Raw genomic sequence first — 16,941 nt, forward strand, 5'->3', positions numbered from 1 at the left:
TGCACTCCAGCCTGGGCAACAGAGCAAGAGTCCGTCTCAAAAAAAAAAAAAAAAAAAATTGTTGCTTTTTTATATGGCATGATTGTGTGGTCCTGTCAAATCATTTTAGTTGAAGTAGCTATATGCCCATTAATTAGAAATTTCTGCATGTATCTAATTCCAGAAATGAGCTAAATTACAAAGAAAATACTGTCAAGAAATTACGAGAAACAAAGACAGCGTGGTAGATAACTTTACAAAGGAGGAGGGTTACACAGCAGTAGGGGAAAAAAGGTGTTGGGTTATTCCCCCATAGAAAAAAAAAATTTATAAGTACAAATTTATATATAAATTATACTTAAAAGAATATTTATTAGCTTTCCAAAAAACCTTCACCTTTTAAAGTGTGTTAGTTGGTCTGGCGCAGGGGTTTCCCTCTGTAATCTCAGCACTTTGGGAGACCGAGGCGGATGGATCACCAGAGCTTGGGAGTTTGAGACCAGCCAGGGCAACATGGCAAGGCCCCGTCACTACTAAAAATTTTAAAAAAATAGTTGGGCATGGTGGTGTCTGCCTGTGGTCCCAGCAACTCGGGGGGGTTGATGTGGGAAAATCACTTGAGCTCTGGAGGAGGAGGTTGCATTGAGCTGAGAAATTAAAATGTGTTCATCAAAAGCAGTCCCATAATAACTGATATAACTGAATAAACAAAGTTTATTAATAAGAACAAAATTATGCATAATGAGCACATAGTACCAAAACCAGAAAAAACTCATGATTTATAGTAGTTGTGTGGATTTTTTCGTCTCAAGTGAAAGGCTCTCAGTGGCTTACATGATGCTCATAAGTGTGGAAGAGACTTGTAACTTACCTTTTCTTCTTACATCATTTTTAATCAAAGTTCTCCTGAGCAGAAACTTTTTATCCAAAGCGAACTACTACAGAAGAGCCCGCTATTGAAAGGATTTTCATATTATGTATAAAACAAATGTTCAGCAAATATTGTATCACTTATGTAGCATTTTATGCAACATGGGTAAACATGAAATGAAAAAGCTTTGCACTCTAAATGTGTCTGCTGTTCTACAAATGTGGGTTCTCATAATATTCAGTTTGTTTCAAGTAGAGTATGAACATGCCCAGAACTTTGATAACCTGAAATAGTTGATGCATTTGCTAAGATAAAGTCACTCTATGGTTTCTTATTTATTATTCTGCATCTTAAGTGTTTGAGCTCTGCTCATTTCCACATAGGACTTATAAGTAAAATGCAGATCTGAGACCTAGTACTCATGAAACTTCATGGAGAGCTGATACTTTTGATGTGCTGAGTTATGATAGAGTCTAAGAGTTAACATTAAAATAATAACAATACAGATAGAAATCAGTAAGTACATGAATCTGATAGGGAGTTGTAGTGCCATCACTTGTATGTTATCAAACTATTCTGGAGATACATTGAACCTATAATTCACTATATTTTCTATTGTGGAATATAGTTGTTACATGGTTACATAAATATCTGATGTTGGAAATTATTATCTTCATTGTGTATTCTGACAAACCATGTACTTTTTTTTTTGGCCTCTTCATTATGTCAGTCCCAGATTTATAATTATCTAGTTAATTATTCCTTTCTGTTTCACTTATTTTCTTATAATCTATTCTTGGTTTTTCATTTGCTTTTATTTTTAATCTTCTAATCTCTGATTTTACAAGTGAAGATCTAGCAAGTAATTCTTTGTGTGAAGAAAATAAGCGAGGCAACTGGATTTCTGTTGACAGTAGTTAGAACCAAAAAGGCCTCAGAAGAAGCTGTTGTTGGTATCTAGTTTTCATAAGACTCATGTGTCTGTAGTAGTGCTAAGAAAAATTCTGTTGTTTGAACAAAACTAAAGTGAATTTTGCAAGCTCTGATATGATTGAAAGATATAGCAACTAATAGGAAGATCCTGATTAAATCCATCCTGACAGTTGGAGTGTGCCACTACCAATGAGTTTTGAAATAATCTTTGCTAATGATCTTAAATTTGATAAAATAAGTTTATCCTATATTAGCAGAAGTGTATAATTTGTTGTTGTAGGTGTTTACAACATGGACTCCATTTCAAAATTATTTTACATTTTCCATAGCATGAAGAGGAACCACCTCAGAATATGAAATCACAATCAGGAAATGATAAGCCATTATCAAAAACAGCTCTTAAAAATCAAAGGAAGCATGAAGCTAAGAAAGCCGCAAAGCAGGTATTTGGGGCACTAATTTCCTCATAACAAAACAAACAAAATAGTTATGGCCTGGCGCAGTCACTCACACCTGTAATCCCAGCACTTTGGGAGGCTGAGGCGGGTGGATCATTTGAGGTTAGGAGTTCAAGACCAGACTGGCCAACGTGGTGAAACCCTGTCTCTACTAAAAATTCAAGAATTAGTTGGGCATGGCTTATAATCTCAGCTACTCAGGAGGCTGAGGCAGGACAATTGCTTGAACCTGGGAGGTGGAGGTTGCAGTGACCAGTGATCACATCACTGTACTCTAGCCTTCCAGCCTGGGCGACAGAGCAAGACTCCATCTCCAAAAAAAAAAAAAGGCAGTTAAGTTAGCACTAAGCCTTAAAATTTAAAGAATTGTGGTCCTAAATACTTGACTGTGGCCAAGTGTGGTGGCTCACGCCTGTAACCCAGCATTTTGGGAGGCCAACGTGGGAGAATTGCTTGAGCCCAGGAGTTCAAGACCAGCCTGGGCAACATAGTGAGACCCCTGTCTCTACAAAAAATTTTTTGCTGGGCATGATGGCATGTACCCCATAGTCCCAGCTACTTGGGAAGCTGAGATGGTAGGATCACTTGAGCTTGCGAGGTTGAGGCTGCGGTGAGCTGTGATTGTACCACTCCAGCTTGAATGACAGAGCAAGACCATGACTCGAAAAAAGAAAACACAAAAAATCTTGGCTCTTACGTTATAAAATGTAGTTGTAGTTAGACTTAAATAGGCAGAATATCTTTCGTTTGTGTTTGCCTATGAATTTCTAAGTAATCCTGTCTATATTATGGGTGACAAAAGAAACGGAACCTGACATCATAACCTGGGACACTAATAGTATTATGTAGCATGTTACTTGCCGTAGACCCTTTTGGTGGCACTTGTGTAAAGTGGTGTAGTTTGCTTTCCTTGAAGCATATATTTACTAAGAGAAGCTGGAAATTACATGGCTAGAAAGCCTTTTGGGCACTCAGTATTATAGTACTATATGAAATTATTTAACTGGGAATCAAAATACCAGAAGTACCCAAATAATGGGATATTTCCAGAATATTTTTTATTTAATGTAGTTGAAAAGCCACACCAGTATAAATAATTGCAAATTGTGATATTGTATAGCTCATGGTGACAGTGTGATCAGCTGGGCTGGGGATGTCTGGTTAGTGAAGTTATGGTGATCACATTTTTGCAATTCAGGCAGAGTACATAATCTCAATCCATTCAGGCTGCTACCTTAGACTGGGTAATTTATAAACAAATTTATTGCTCACAGTTCAAAGCTGGGGTGCTGGCAGATTTGGTATCTGGTGAGAACTCGTTCCTCATAGATGGCACCTTCTTTCTGTGTGTCCTCCCATGGTGGAAGGGGCAGTGGAGCTCTTGCTGGTCTCTTTTATAAAGCTACTCCTCATGACTTAATCATTTTCCAAATGCCCCACCTTTTAATACTATCACATTGGATATTAGGTCCCAAACTATGAATTTTGGGGAAACACCAATATGTCAGACCGTAGCAGAGGGGTAGGGTTTTCGGTTTTTTGTTTTTGTTTTTGTTTTTTTGAGACACTCTCTGTCTCACTCTGTTATGCAGAGGCATGATCAAGGCTCACTGCAACCCCAAACCCTTAGCTCAAGTAATCCTGCCTCAGCTTCCCAAGTAACTAGGACTATATATGTACACCACCATTCCCAACTAATTTTTTCATTTTTGTAAAGACAGGTTTTCGCTATGTTTTTCAGGCTGGAAATGGGGGTAGGTTTTTTGGTTTTGTTTTGTTTTGGGGTTTTTTTTGAGACTGAGTTTTGCCATGTTGCTGTAGTCTCAAATTCCTGAGCTCCAGCGGTCCATCCACCTTGGCCTCCCAAAGGGCTTGGATTACAGGCGTGAGCCACTGTGGCCGTCCTAGAAAGAGCAGATTTTTAACAGCTGATTGCTATATCACCAGTACAGTCTTGCTGATAATTCTTGAATTTTGACAGGTCTAGGCTGGTTATGTGTTTTGGGAGGCAGTTACTATTTTAAGGTGTAGAATTGTCTCCTGCAACCATATTCTGCCAAAATCTGGACTTTTGGCCGGGCGCGGTGACTCAAGCCTGTAATCCCAGCACTTTGGGAGGCCGAGACAGGCGGATCACGAGGTCAGGAGATCGAGACCATCCTGGCTAACACGGTGAAACCCCGTCTCTACTAAAAATACAAAAACTAGCTGGGCGAGGTGGCGGGCGCCTGTAGTCTCAGCTACTCGGGAGGCTGAGGCAGGAGAATGGCGTAAACCCGGGAGGTGGAGCTTGCGGTGAGCTGAGATCCGGCCACTGCACTCCAGTCCGGGCGACAGAGCAAGACTCCGCCTCAAAAAAAAAAAAAAAAACAAAATCTGGACTTTTAGAAAAACCATTCTGCTCATTTGTAGTTAATATATTTCATCCCCAGAAGTATCTTAATTGGTCAGCTTTAGGATATTCCAAGTAAAAATGATCTGATTCATGCATTTGATATTAGATTTGTATAAAAGCAAGTCTTGTCCCTTCATCAGTACAAGTAGGGACCTCTACTGGCCCTGGATATTACAACACATTAGTAGTATCCTTACAACTTAGTAACGAAGATGCCCTTTGAGTTTTAGGGCCTCTCTGAAACCCACTCAACTTAGAATTCTATTTTTATAAGCAAAGTTTCTTCCACTTTATCAAAAGATATTTTTAATATGACCACTGGTGATACTGAACAAAGATTCCTTTATAATTATTATATAAATAATTACTTATAATTACATGATTATAATTATTAATAATTATAACAACCATTAATATACTAAATTATATTAATTATATAAATAATATACAAATTATATTTATATGTTTTATAAATTATTTAATATTTCACATTAATATAATGAAATTATGATTATTATAAATAATGGTTATAACTCTCAGTTATAAATGTATAACTCTTTATAGCTCATGGTAATAGTGTGATCACCGTCGGGCATGGTGGCTCATGCCTGTAATCCCAGCACTTTGGGAGGCCGAGGCGGGTGGATCACCTTAGGTCAGAAGTTCAAGACCAGCCTGGTCAACATGGTGAAACCCCGTCTCTACTAAATATACAAAAATTAGCTGGGTGTGGTGACGGATGCCTGTAATCCCAGCTACTCAGGAAGCTGAGGCAGGAGAATCGCTTGAACCAGGGAGGCAGAGGTTGCAGTGAGCCGAGATCGTGCCACTGCACTCCAGCCTGGCAATAAGAGCGAAACTTCGTTCCAAAAAAAAAATAGTATGATCACCTGGGCTGATCAGTTATAAATTTATAACTCTCAGTTACAAGTTTATACAAACTGTCAGTTTTTTTTTAAAAGAGCCAATACAGTCATCAAGCACCTACACATGTTTTTTTACTAAAGATGATACCAAAGGTGATACCAGTAATCCCTCATTGCGGAGTTGCTTTTTGAGTTGTTTTTCCAGTAATAGCAAAGGTTTTCAACTTGCAAGATAAACTATTCAGTATGTATTTTGGGGACGACTGGCTGAAGTTAGTAAAAGTTATGGCTGTGTGATGGAACAAAGCTAAAAGGCCCTTGACGGAATCTCACCTTATCCAGGCTTTCTTAGTCCTGACTCTGAAGTAAGTAGCCAAAGATAGAGAAAGAGAAGATAGAGAAGATAGAGAGTTCAAGGTGCAACTGCAAAACTAGCACTAATTTCTTTTTTCTTCTTCCCAAGTTCATGGATAGGTTTATTCTTACTGTAAATCTTAGCAAATCAGCATACAGTATTTTTTATTCTTTATTAAGAACTTTCACCTTTTCACTTAAAGGAGCACTTTACAGCTTCTCTTTGGCGTATCCGAATTGCCGGCATCACTACCCTACACTTTGAGACCATTATTAAGTAAAGTAAGGGTTACTTAAACACAAGTACTGTTGATACTGTGACAGTCGATCTGATAACAAAGACAGCTACTAGTGAAAAATAGGTGGGGAGCAAATACACTGTGGATACGCTGGATAAAAGAATGATTCTTGTCCTAGGCTGGATGCTAAAAGATTTCATCACACAGCTTAAAACTGATGAATTGTTTATTCCTGGCATTTTCCATGTAACATTTTTGGGCTGCAGTTGACCCCTGGTTACTGAAACCATGGTTAAGGGAGACGTACACAAAGGCCAGGGGCAAGAGTATACAGCATCTTAGCAGAAATAAAAGTGATTCAGAACCAGTAAGGAGGGACAAGAAAAGTTATCAGAGGTTTGATCATATTGGAAGCAATATAGCATCCCTTTAAGGGGAAAAAAGTTTTGTGGTACTTTGTTGCAGAGCTGAATTGATCTGATTATGAATTAATATCTGTAGGATTCTTATTCTTGTAGCATAATCCATTACATATACTTGATCATACATATTCTTTATAGTTTTGGAGAGATCCTTGTAAGAGTGAAACTTGAAACACGTTAAATAGAAAAGCCCTCTCATATGTTCAAACTGTCTATCTACTGGCACATCTCAGAATATCCAAAAGTTTGGAAGGCTTGTTTGCTGTTACAGAAACCTCCGAGTTTACTCTGATAAGGTCATTTTATTTCTAATATGGGAGTATGTAGCATACTTCATGAGACCTTTAATTCAGATTTTTTATATAAAATGTGGATAAAATCACATATTTAGTTTCTGTATTTCATATACCAAAGCTATGTTGATTTAAATACTGTAATGTTTTTGGTTTTCTTAAATTGAATTTTAAAAAATATTTCCTGCAGGAAGCAAGAAGTGACAGGAGTCCAGATTTGGCACCTACTCCTGCCCCACAGAGCACACCACGAAGCACTCTCTCTCAGTCAATTTCTGGGGACCCTGAGATAGACAAAAAAATCAAGAACCTAAAGAAGGTGAGAGACTTAAATGAAAAATAGACGTGCATATTGAAAGGTATACATGAAAATTATATAAATAAGGTAGTACTTAGATGTCTAAAGACAGGTATCTAAGAAGTTGGTATCAGCAGTTCTCGTTTTCTCACTAGAAGCACTGTCACTTAGAAATGGTATTGATTTTAGTTCTATTCACAAATGTCTGAAGACTCTTAGTACTTTGATTTTTGGAGTAATAAAATTCAGTGTGCATTAGCATAGAAATATACTGAACACTTTTTTTTTTTTTTTTGAAACGGAGTCTTGCCCTGTCACCCAGGCTGGAGTGCAGTGGCACAACCTTGGCTCACTGCAAGCTCCGCCTCCCAGGTTCAAGTGATTCTCCTGCCTCAGTCTTCCGAGTAGCTGGGACTACAGGTGTGCGCCACCACACCCAGCTAATTTTTGTATTTTTAATAGAGACAGGGTTTCACCATGTTGGCCAAGCTGGCCTCGAACTCCTGACCTTACGTAATCCACTTGCCTTGGCCTCCCAGAGTGCTGGGATTACAGGCGTGAGCCTCCATGCCTGGCCACTGAACACTTTTATACCCAGTGTTTCATTAGAAACCTTGTGATAAGTAGGGGCAGATATTCTAGTTTTGAAGATCAAGAGACAGAGATGAAAAAGAAGTGTATTGACTTGTGATATTGCAGCCAGTGTGCTGGGGTGGTCCTGGGGATAAAACAAGCTGCTTCACAGCTGCATTATGAGGTTTCTCTTTCATTCTTTTTAATTGGGCAGGACTTTGGACCGACAGTCTTTCAGAATGCTCTCATTGAGATTTCTCTCAAAGCCAGAAACATCACCCAGGTCCAATGGTGCATTGAAATGTGCCATTACTGATACATTTACATATGCACATACATACATGATAACATTAATTAAAAGCCTGAGAAAAATATTTTGCCAAATCTCATGTTTTTAACATTTACAATTTTGTATTTAACTTATCATTATTATTGTTATTATTATTATTATTTGAGACGGAGTCTTGCTCTGTCGCCCAGGTTGGAGTGCAGTGGCGTGATCTCGGCTCACTGCAAGCTCTGCCTCCCGGGTTCATGCCATTCTCCTGCCTCAGCCTCCTGAGTAGTTGGGACTACAGGCGCCCGCCACCGTGCCTGGCTAATTTTTTGTATTTTTAGTAGAGATGGGGTTTCACCATGGTCTCGATCTCCTGACCTCGTGATCTGCCCGCCTTGGCCTCCCAAAGCATTTAACTTTAAAAATAGTGTATCCTAGCATTTTAACAGACCATTCTTGATACAAATGTAAGATTATTAATCTCCTTATTTGAGTTTCACATTCTTAATAAGGAAATTTGCACTTGAAGTGACTTCCTTCCACTTGACTCATATTTGATGTTTGCAGAAACTAAAAGCAATTGAACAACTGAAAGAACAAGCAGCAACTGGAAAACAGCTAGAAAAAAATCAGGTACTTTCTGCATTTTCATTTAGGCTTGTGGTGACCACCAGCCTTCCCCTTTTATTATAAACAAGTATTTAGTCAGGTAAAAGAGCACATAGATTTTAAAAACTTATTTTGAAAACCATATGCCATATTCTTTTTAATGTTTTTACTTTTAAATAGCTTTACTTTTAAATAGAGGAGATACGGTTCATGTGAATGAAAAAGTCAATATTCCTAAGAGGCATACTATGCTATTACTATTGAAAATAATAGCAATTTGTTGTATTAGACAAATATAAGATTATTATCTCAAGTTGTACTGCCCTGTTTGCCTTTTCCCTCCTCCTTTCAACAATTTTAATCCCAAATATAGAATTGAAAATTTTTTGGGCCCAAAGGGATACAATAAAACAGTGTCTGTTCTTTTCACTCTTGATTCATACCAGATAACAAATTAGAATTTGTTTCTAACCTGTGTTTTAACATCTGTGTTTACTAGTGAACATAATAAATTGTCAGAAATATCATGTTTTTTTCTGTATTATTTTGGTTACATATCCACTATTTCGTAATAACGTCATTGTTTTAAACTTTTCTAGTTGGAGAAAATTCAGAAAGAAACAGCCCTTCTCCAGGAGCTGGAAGATTTGGAATTGGGTATTTAAAGATTCACAGAAAGCAAGTTGATGACCAGAAATCAGTGCAAACACATCTTCTGTTAAACCCATTAATACACAGAATATTCCTGTTCCCACACTTAATGTCAATCTATAATTTTAACCATTTATCCAAGATTCTACATAAGTAAAATTATTTAATAATGTCTATTGAATTAATATTTATATCTTGCATCCTATATCATGTCAATATGTGATATAGAAAAGAGATACATGAATTTTTTAGCTAAGCTTGACAGATTGAAAGACAAATGTCATTTTTTTTGTGGAGAGTGATATATACCATATAAATGAATAAAGACATTTTAAATTTAATCACTTTGCTTTTATTGTAAGTTCCTTAGTTCAGATATCCTTTATTAATTTATAGGACATGTAAAACTACTTAATTCTCACAAGACTCTATGAAGTAATTATTATAATCTCTATTTTATAAATGAAAAAACTAAGGCCATAAAATTAAGAAATTTGCCAGTGTCTCAAAGCTAGGAAATGGCCATCTAATCCCAGAGCCTATGCTTTAGGTTACTATGATACACTACTCCTATATCCTCAGGTAATGTATCATTTAGTAACACTAAGCACCCTGCTTAGTTTTCATGGATGCTGCCAAATTGCCCTATCTCAAGCTTTGTACTTGCACCATTTAAAGTTTTCCACACTGTTGTCAATATCAGAAGTGATAAGGCTTTCAAATGTTTGCTACATTGATAAAGGAGAAATGATAGTTTGTTACTGTTATATACATTCATTTTTGTTAGAGATGGGTTATGTACTTTTCCATGTTTGATAGTTGGTTGTATTTCTTTAGTGAATTTATTTTTCTTTTCCTTTGCCCATTTCTCTGTTTGGATGTTTGACTTTCTTCTTAATTTGTAAGAGTATCCTATGTAGTAACATAAAATCCTGTTTTTCTTTTCTTTTCTTTTTTTGAGATGGAGTCTCACTTTGTTACCCAGGCTAGAGTGCAGTGGCATGATCTTGGCTCACCACAACCTCCGCCTGCTGGAATCAAGTGATTCTCCTGCCTCAGCCTCCCCAGTAGCTGGGACTACAGGCGTGTGCCACCATGCCCAGCTAATTTTTTGTATTTTTAGTAGAGATGGGGTTTCACCATGTTGGCCAGGCTGGTCTCGAACTCCTGATCTCATGATCCACCTACCTCAGCCTCACAAAGTGCTGGGATTACAGGCATGAGCCACCGTGCCTGGCCCATAAAATCCTTTATTTAAAAAAAATTTTTTTTAAAGTATACACACAGGATTTTTTTTTTGGATTCAAACAATACAAAGGCATGCAATGAAAATTAAGTCTGTTCCACTACCACATTTTCCAGTTTTTTGTGTATCTTTCTAATGATAGATACCATATGGGTATTCAAGTATACATATACGTACACTTTAAAAAATGATGGCATATACTCACTGTTCTGTTTGGGGTTTTTTGGTGGTGGTGTTTGTTTTTAGAGACAGGGTCTCACTCTGTCTCCCAGGCTGTAGTGCACCTTGAACTCCTGGACTCAAGTGATCCTTCACCTCAGCCTCCCAATTATCTGACACTACAGGCTTGCATCACCATGCCCAGCTTATACTCAACATAGTGGTTCTGTACTCCCTTAAAATATTTTGGAGGCCAGGTATGGCGGTTCACACCTGTAATCCCAGCACTTTGGGAGGCCAAGGTGGGTGGATCACCTGAGGTTAGGAGTTCACCAGCTGACAAACATGGTGAAACCCCATCTCTACTAAAAATACAAAATTAGCCAGGCATGGTGGCACATGCCTATAATCCCACTACTTGGGAGGCTGAGGTAGGAGAATTGCTTGAACCTGGCAGGCAGAGGTTGCAGTGAGCTGAGATTGCGCCATTGCACTCCAGCCTGGGCAACAAGAGTGAAACTCCTGCTCAAAAAAAAAAAATATATATATATATATAGTATAGTATAGTATAATATATAGATATTTACACTATATACTATATATAAATATATATACACTGTATGTATACTATATAATATATACAAATATATACACACACACACTAGCTTCACAGTGATGCACATTAATGTTAACAAAAGTCACTGAAGTGGCCAGGTATAGTGGCTCATGTCTCTAATTCCAGCACTTTGGGAGGCTGAGGCAGGTAGATCACTTGAGCCCAGGAGTTCGAGACCAGCCTGGGCAACATGGTGAAACTGTGTCTCTACTAAAAATAGAAAAATTAGCTGGGCATGATGGCAGGCCCCTGTAATCCCAGCTACTCAAGAGGCTGAGGGGAGAGAATCGCTTGAGCCCGGGAGGCGGAGGTTGCAGTGAGCCCAGAACACGTGGCTGCACTCCAGCCTGGGCAACAAAGCAGGACTCTGTCTCAAAAAAAAAAAAAAATCAAATTATTTGTAGATATACTTACTTGTAGACTTATAAGTTGGTTTTTGAAATGAAATAGACGACAATTTAAGATTCAAGACCTGGTACCAAAAGATGTGGCATGGGGAAATTATAAAAACAATCATTGGCTGGGTGTGGTGGCTCACACCTGTAATCCCAGCACTTTGGGAGGCTGAGGTGGGCAGATCACGAGGTCAGGAGTTGGAGACCAACCTGGCCAATATGATGAAACCCTGTATCTACTAAAAATACAAAAATTAGCCAGGTGTGGTGGCACGCACCTGTAGTCCCAGCTACTCGGGAGGCTGAGGCCAAAGAATCGCTTGAAGCCAGGAGGTGGAGGTTGCAGTGGGCCAAGATCGCACCACTGCACTCCAGCCTGGGTGACAGGGCAAGACTCTGTCTCAAAGAGAAAAAAAAAAAAGCATTGATATAAAACTATGGGATATAGGGCTGGGTGCGTTGGCTCACATGTGTAATCCCAGCACTTTGTGGGGCCGAGGCAGGCAGATTGCTTGCACTCAGGAGTTCGAGACCAGCCTGGGCAACATGGCAAAACCTTGTCTCTACCAAAAATAAAAAAATAGGTCGGGCGTGATAGCACATGCCTGTGGTCCCAGCTACTGGGGATGCTGAGGTAGGAGGATCACCCGGAAGGCAGAGGTTGCAGTGAGCCCACACCACTGCATTCCAGGCTGGCTGACAGAGTGAGACCCCATCTCAAAAAAAGGGAGAGGTGGGGTGGAGACATTACTGTCCTCACCAATGTTTCTAGTTGTTCTTATCTCCTGATCATGTGGGAGAATTACACTTCCCCATCTCCTTGAAATTAGGCATGACTAAGTGACTTGCTTCAGTTAATGAAATGTTAGGGAGAAGCGAGGTGAATTGTTTCTGCATAAAATCATTTACAAGCCAGTACATGATTCTTCATTCCTTCTCCCCTGGTGTGATGGACCCTGAGGCCTGGGTTGAGATGGCAGAGAAGGAGGATAAGCAAAATCCCCCTTCTGACTCAGTTTGAACTTGTAGCATGAGTGAGAAATAGACTTGTTTTTTAAACCATTGAGATTTTGGAGATGCTTTTCATCCTCAGGATAGCTTAGGCCAGTGATTCCCAAATTCTGTTGCACATTAAAATCACTTGGGGAACTTTTACAATTCAAATGCCTAAGTTCCCCCTCATTCCAATTAAATAAGAATATTGGGCCGGGTGCAGTGGCTCACGCCTGTAATCCCAGCACTTTGGGAGGCTGAGGCAGGCGGATCATGAGGTCAGGAGATCGAGACCATCCTGGCTAACATGGTGAAACCCCGTCTCTACTAAAAATACAAAAAGCTGGGCGTGGTGGCGGGCGCCTGTAATCCTAGCTACTCGGGAGGCTAAAGCAAAATGGCATGGACCTGGGACGTGGAGCTTGCAGTGAGCCAAGACCACACCATTGCACTTCAGCCTGGGCAACAGAGCAAGACTCCATCTCAAAAAAAAAAAAAAAAAAAAATCTAGTGGTAGAAATCAGGTATCAGTATTTTTCAAAGATTTCCCAGGCTGTTCCAATATGTTAGCAAAGTTTGAGAAACAGACCTAGCCTATGCTATTCAGTTTCCTACAGTATTAATACATTCCTGAAAATGTGTAAGTAAAGTGATCTTTTTTCTTCTATAGAATATGTTCATCACTAGAAAGCTTAAAATATAAATATTTTACAGCTTGCTTTATGGACATATTATTCAGTATATTGATAATATTTCATACGATTTTATTCTTTGTTTACATTTGAACAAAATCCTTTGGGTATGTGATACTAATATTCTCTTTTGGCACACCTAATTAATTCCATCTTTTCTCAGAATTAAGTTTGTAAGACTAAAGGTTTTTATTCTAAGTATTGCCACTTTTTTTCATTGTTGATTCATGTGGTTAAAATAATGAGATATTAGATATAAATAGATTATTGCACACATACCGATGAGGAGACCAAGAAGGAAACGTATGTTGGTGGTCAGGAAGCACCATGTGATTGCTTAAAATGTTTGTTTATCCATCAGGGTACTTAAGTCTAAAATTGGCATGACAAAGGTGAGTTGGGGGCCAGGTGCATTGACTCACACCTGTTAACTCAGCACTTTGGGAGGCTGAGGCAAAAGGATCACTAGATCCCAGGAGTTGCAGACCAGACTGGACAACATAGTGAGACCCTACCTCTGAAAAACATAAAAATAAATAGGTGAGTTGGGTGTGTTATGGACTGAATGTATCCTCCCAAAATTCGTATGTTAAAGCCCAACCCCCCACTATGATGATATTTGGAGGTGGGTCCTTTGGGAGGTAATTAGGGTTAGATGAGGTCATGATCCCTCTCTCTCTCTCTCTCTCTCTGGGGTGTGTGTGTGTGTGTGTGTGTGTGTGTGCGTTTCTCTGGAAAACCCTGACTAATACAGATTGGGTATGCATTAGGTAATGCGTAATACCTAATACATAACTAATATATAGACAGGAAGTTATAGACTGAATGTGCCACCTTAAAACTCATGTTGAAGCCCTAACCTCCAATATGATGGTATTGGGAGATGGGCCTTTCGGAAGGTAAGTGTGTTTAAATGAGGTGAAGAGTTTGGAGCCTTCATGATTGGGATTAGTGTCCTTACAAGAAAAGACACCAGAGAGCTTGTTCTGTCTCTTTCTGCCATGTGAAGACATGGTGAGAAAACAGCTGACTATAAGCCAGAGTGTCCTCACCAGAACCTAACCATGCTGTTGATATCCTCATCTCAGACTTCTAACCTCCAGAACTGCGAGAAAATAAACTCCCTTTGTTTAAACCACCTAGTCTGGTATTTAGTTATGGCAGCCTAAGGAGACCAATATAGAGTATAAATTTCAGTTTGTTTAAAAGTAAAGGACAACTAATGAATCAAGGAAGACGTTATGGGAAAAACTAAGATTTAACATGCTCTAAATAGGAAAATGGTTTGTTTGTTTTTTTAAGGTTTAAAGTGTTTATCATGGTTGGCAGCTGAATAGAGGAAGAGCCAAGTCCAGAATCTAACATTTGGACTTCCCCCCCATTTAAACAGTGGCGTTTTGCCATGTTGCCCAGACTGGTTTCAAACTCCTCAGCTCAAACAATCTGCCCACCTCGGCCTCCCAAAATGCTGGGATTATAGTCATGAGCCACTGCAGCTGGCCTACATTTTTAAATGGTTGGAACATCAAAAGATTATTTGATGACATGTGAAAATGGTATAAAACTATGTGAAATCCATTGTCCATAAGTAAAGTTTTCTTTGAACATAGCCATGCTCACTCATTAACTTGTTTTCCATGGCTGCTTTCATGCTGCAACTTCAGAGTTGAATATTTACAACAGGTCATGTTTTTGCAAGTCTAAAACATTTACTCTCTGGCATTTTACAGAAAAGTATTACTAATTCCTTCTGTAGAAGAATACAAAATAACACGGAAATAACCATGTAATTATGTTGCTTCTTATATTCTTGACTATGTAAACTCCTAGAAATGGAATTCTTGAGTCACGTCCGTCACATTAGAAAATTTAGGCCAGGCACTAATTTAGGCTCATGCCTGTAATCCCAGTACTTTATAAGACTGAGGCTGGAGGATCACTTGAGCCCAGAAGACTTGAGGCTGCAGTGAGCCATGATCATGCCACTGCACTCCAGCTTGGGTGACAGAGAATGACCCTGCCTTCAAAACAAACAACAACAAAATGTAAATACTTTTTGTTATTATCATCATCTTTATTTTACTTGCTGATTTTCTCCTTCACTATGTTTGGGGTTTTTTTACTCAATTTATTTTCACATTTGGTACTGTTATTACTCTGAGACTGTTGTTTTTATTTAGTGGAAGCATGATCAAGTTACTTAAGTGAATCAGATGTGACTCCGCAATTGGCATTTTAACATCTAATTTTGAGACAGAGTCTTGCTTTGTTACCCAGGCTGGAGTGCAGTGGCTTGATCTCAGCTCACTGCAACCTCTGCCTCCTGGGCTCAAGCAATTCTCGCGCCTCAGCCTCCGAGTAGCTGAGATTACAGGCACGTACCACCATGCCTAGCTCATTTTTGTATTTTTAGTAGTAGAGATGGGATTTCACCATGTTGGCCAGACTGATCTCCAACTCCTGGCCTCAAGTTATCCGCCTGCCTCGGCCTCCCAAGCTTTGGGATTACAGGCATGAGCCACTGCTCCTGGCCTTAAACTTTGTTTAAAAAAAGAAAGAAAGCAATGGGCCAGATTGGTTTTGACACAGATTGAACAATTTAAACATTTATTGCCCAAAAGATTAATGAAGATCATGGGCCACTAATCCACTTCAGACAAACTGTTAAACCAGATTTTAAAAAACTAAATTGAACATTTTCTAAATTTATACCCCTTGCCAAGTAAAAAAGAATACAACATACATTCCAAAATAAATTTAATATCAGAAATTCTGTGATGTTTTTGTTGCAATCCAAAAAGGCGAAAAGGTAAGATGTTGAGTTTTCCAAAAGTAAATTGTAAGGTGAGCATTTTATTCTTGGCTCTTCAGCTCTCTGTGGAAAGACACAGTCCATTAACAGCCATAGACCTGCTAACTGTCTGTAACCCCTACATCAGATCAGTGGTCAGTTGTAGGCCCAGCCATAAGATTACACTTCTTCAGGGACAGTTCAGCCCTGCAGAGTCGATGAGGTTAAGTGGTAAGCATGCACACGGTGGCGGTTGTAAAGAGCTGCTTACGCCAAAGGCTTGCCCTGAATGCGGGGCTGAGTGCCTGCTCACAGTTGGTCTTGTGACTGGCAAGTGTCCTGTTAGTGTGGTTGTAGGATGACAGGGGACTCACAATTTCCAAAAAAAATTATTCTGTAGGGGAGGAGCATTTTCTACTCTTCAGGATTTTGAGGAGGTCTACATCATCTGAGGCTCAGTACTGTCTTTGGTGAGCAGTTTGTAGGACTACGACCAGAGGAAATGCTGCAACCATTTGTTCTCTGCACCTGGGGGAAGAAAGTCTTTGCCCTGAAGTGGGGTAGCTAGTGATCTAATCAGCTACAGTTATGTGTCACATAAAGATGTTTTTGTCACTGACAAACTGCAAGTATGACAGTGGTCCCATAAGCTTATAATGGAGCTGAAAAATTCCTATCGCCCAGTGGCATGATAGCCTTGTAACATCCTAGCACAACGCATTACTCACTTGTTTGTAGTGATGCTGTTTGTAAACAAACCTACTGTGCTGCCAGTCCTATAAAAGTCTAGCACAAAAGGCCAGGAGCAGTGACTCACGCCTGTAATCCCAG

The 16,941-nt window shown here is 39.2% G+C and overlaps 1 protein-coding gene across 2 annotated transcripts in view; it reads left to right on the forward strand.

Annotated features, from left to right (window-relative positions):
* The window catches only part of EIF2A (eukaryotic translation initiation factor 2A), a 31,704-nt gene extending 22,145 nt beyond the window's left edge, over positions 1-9,559 (forward strand). Inside the window, exons 11-14 of one of the 2 annotated variants that reach the window (XM_023232078.2) lie at positions 2,113-2,226; positions 7,001-7,129; positions 8,526-8,591; positions 9,167-9,559. In XM_023232078.2, the coding sequence (XP_023087846.1) occupies positions 2,113-2,226; positions 7,001-7,129; positions 8,526-8,591; positions 9,167-9,232 (375 nt within the window). In that variant the 3' untranslated portion in view covers positions 9,233-9,559. The remainder of the gene's footprint in view (positions 1-2,112; positions 2,227-7,000; positions 7,130-8,525; positions 8,592-9,166) is intronic. The other variant, XM_023232079.2, reaches the window with a different exon arrangement.
* Positions 9,560-16,941: the final 7,382 nt, after the last annotated feature.

Source organism: Piliocolobus tephrosceles, chromosome 2 (genome assembly GCF_002776525.5).
Source record: "Piliocolobus tephrosceles isolate RC106 chromosome 2, ASM277652v3, whole genome shotgun sequence".
Taxonomy (NCBI): Eukaryota; Metazoa; Chordata; class Mammalia; order Primates; family Cercopithecidae; genus Piliocolobus; species Piliocolobus tephrosceles.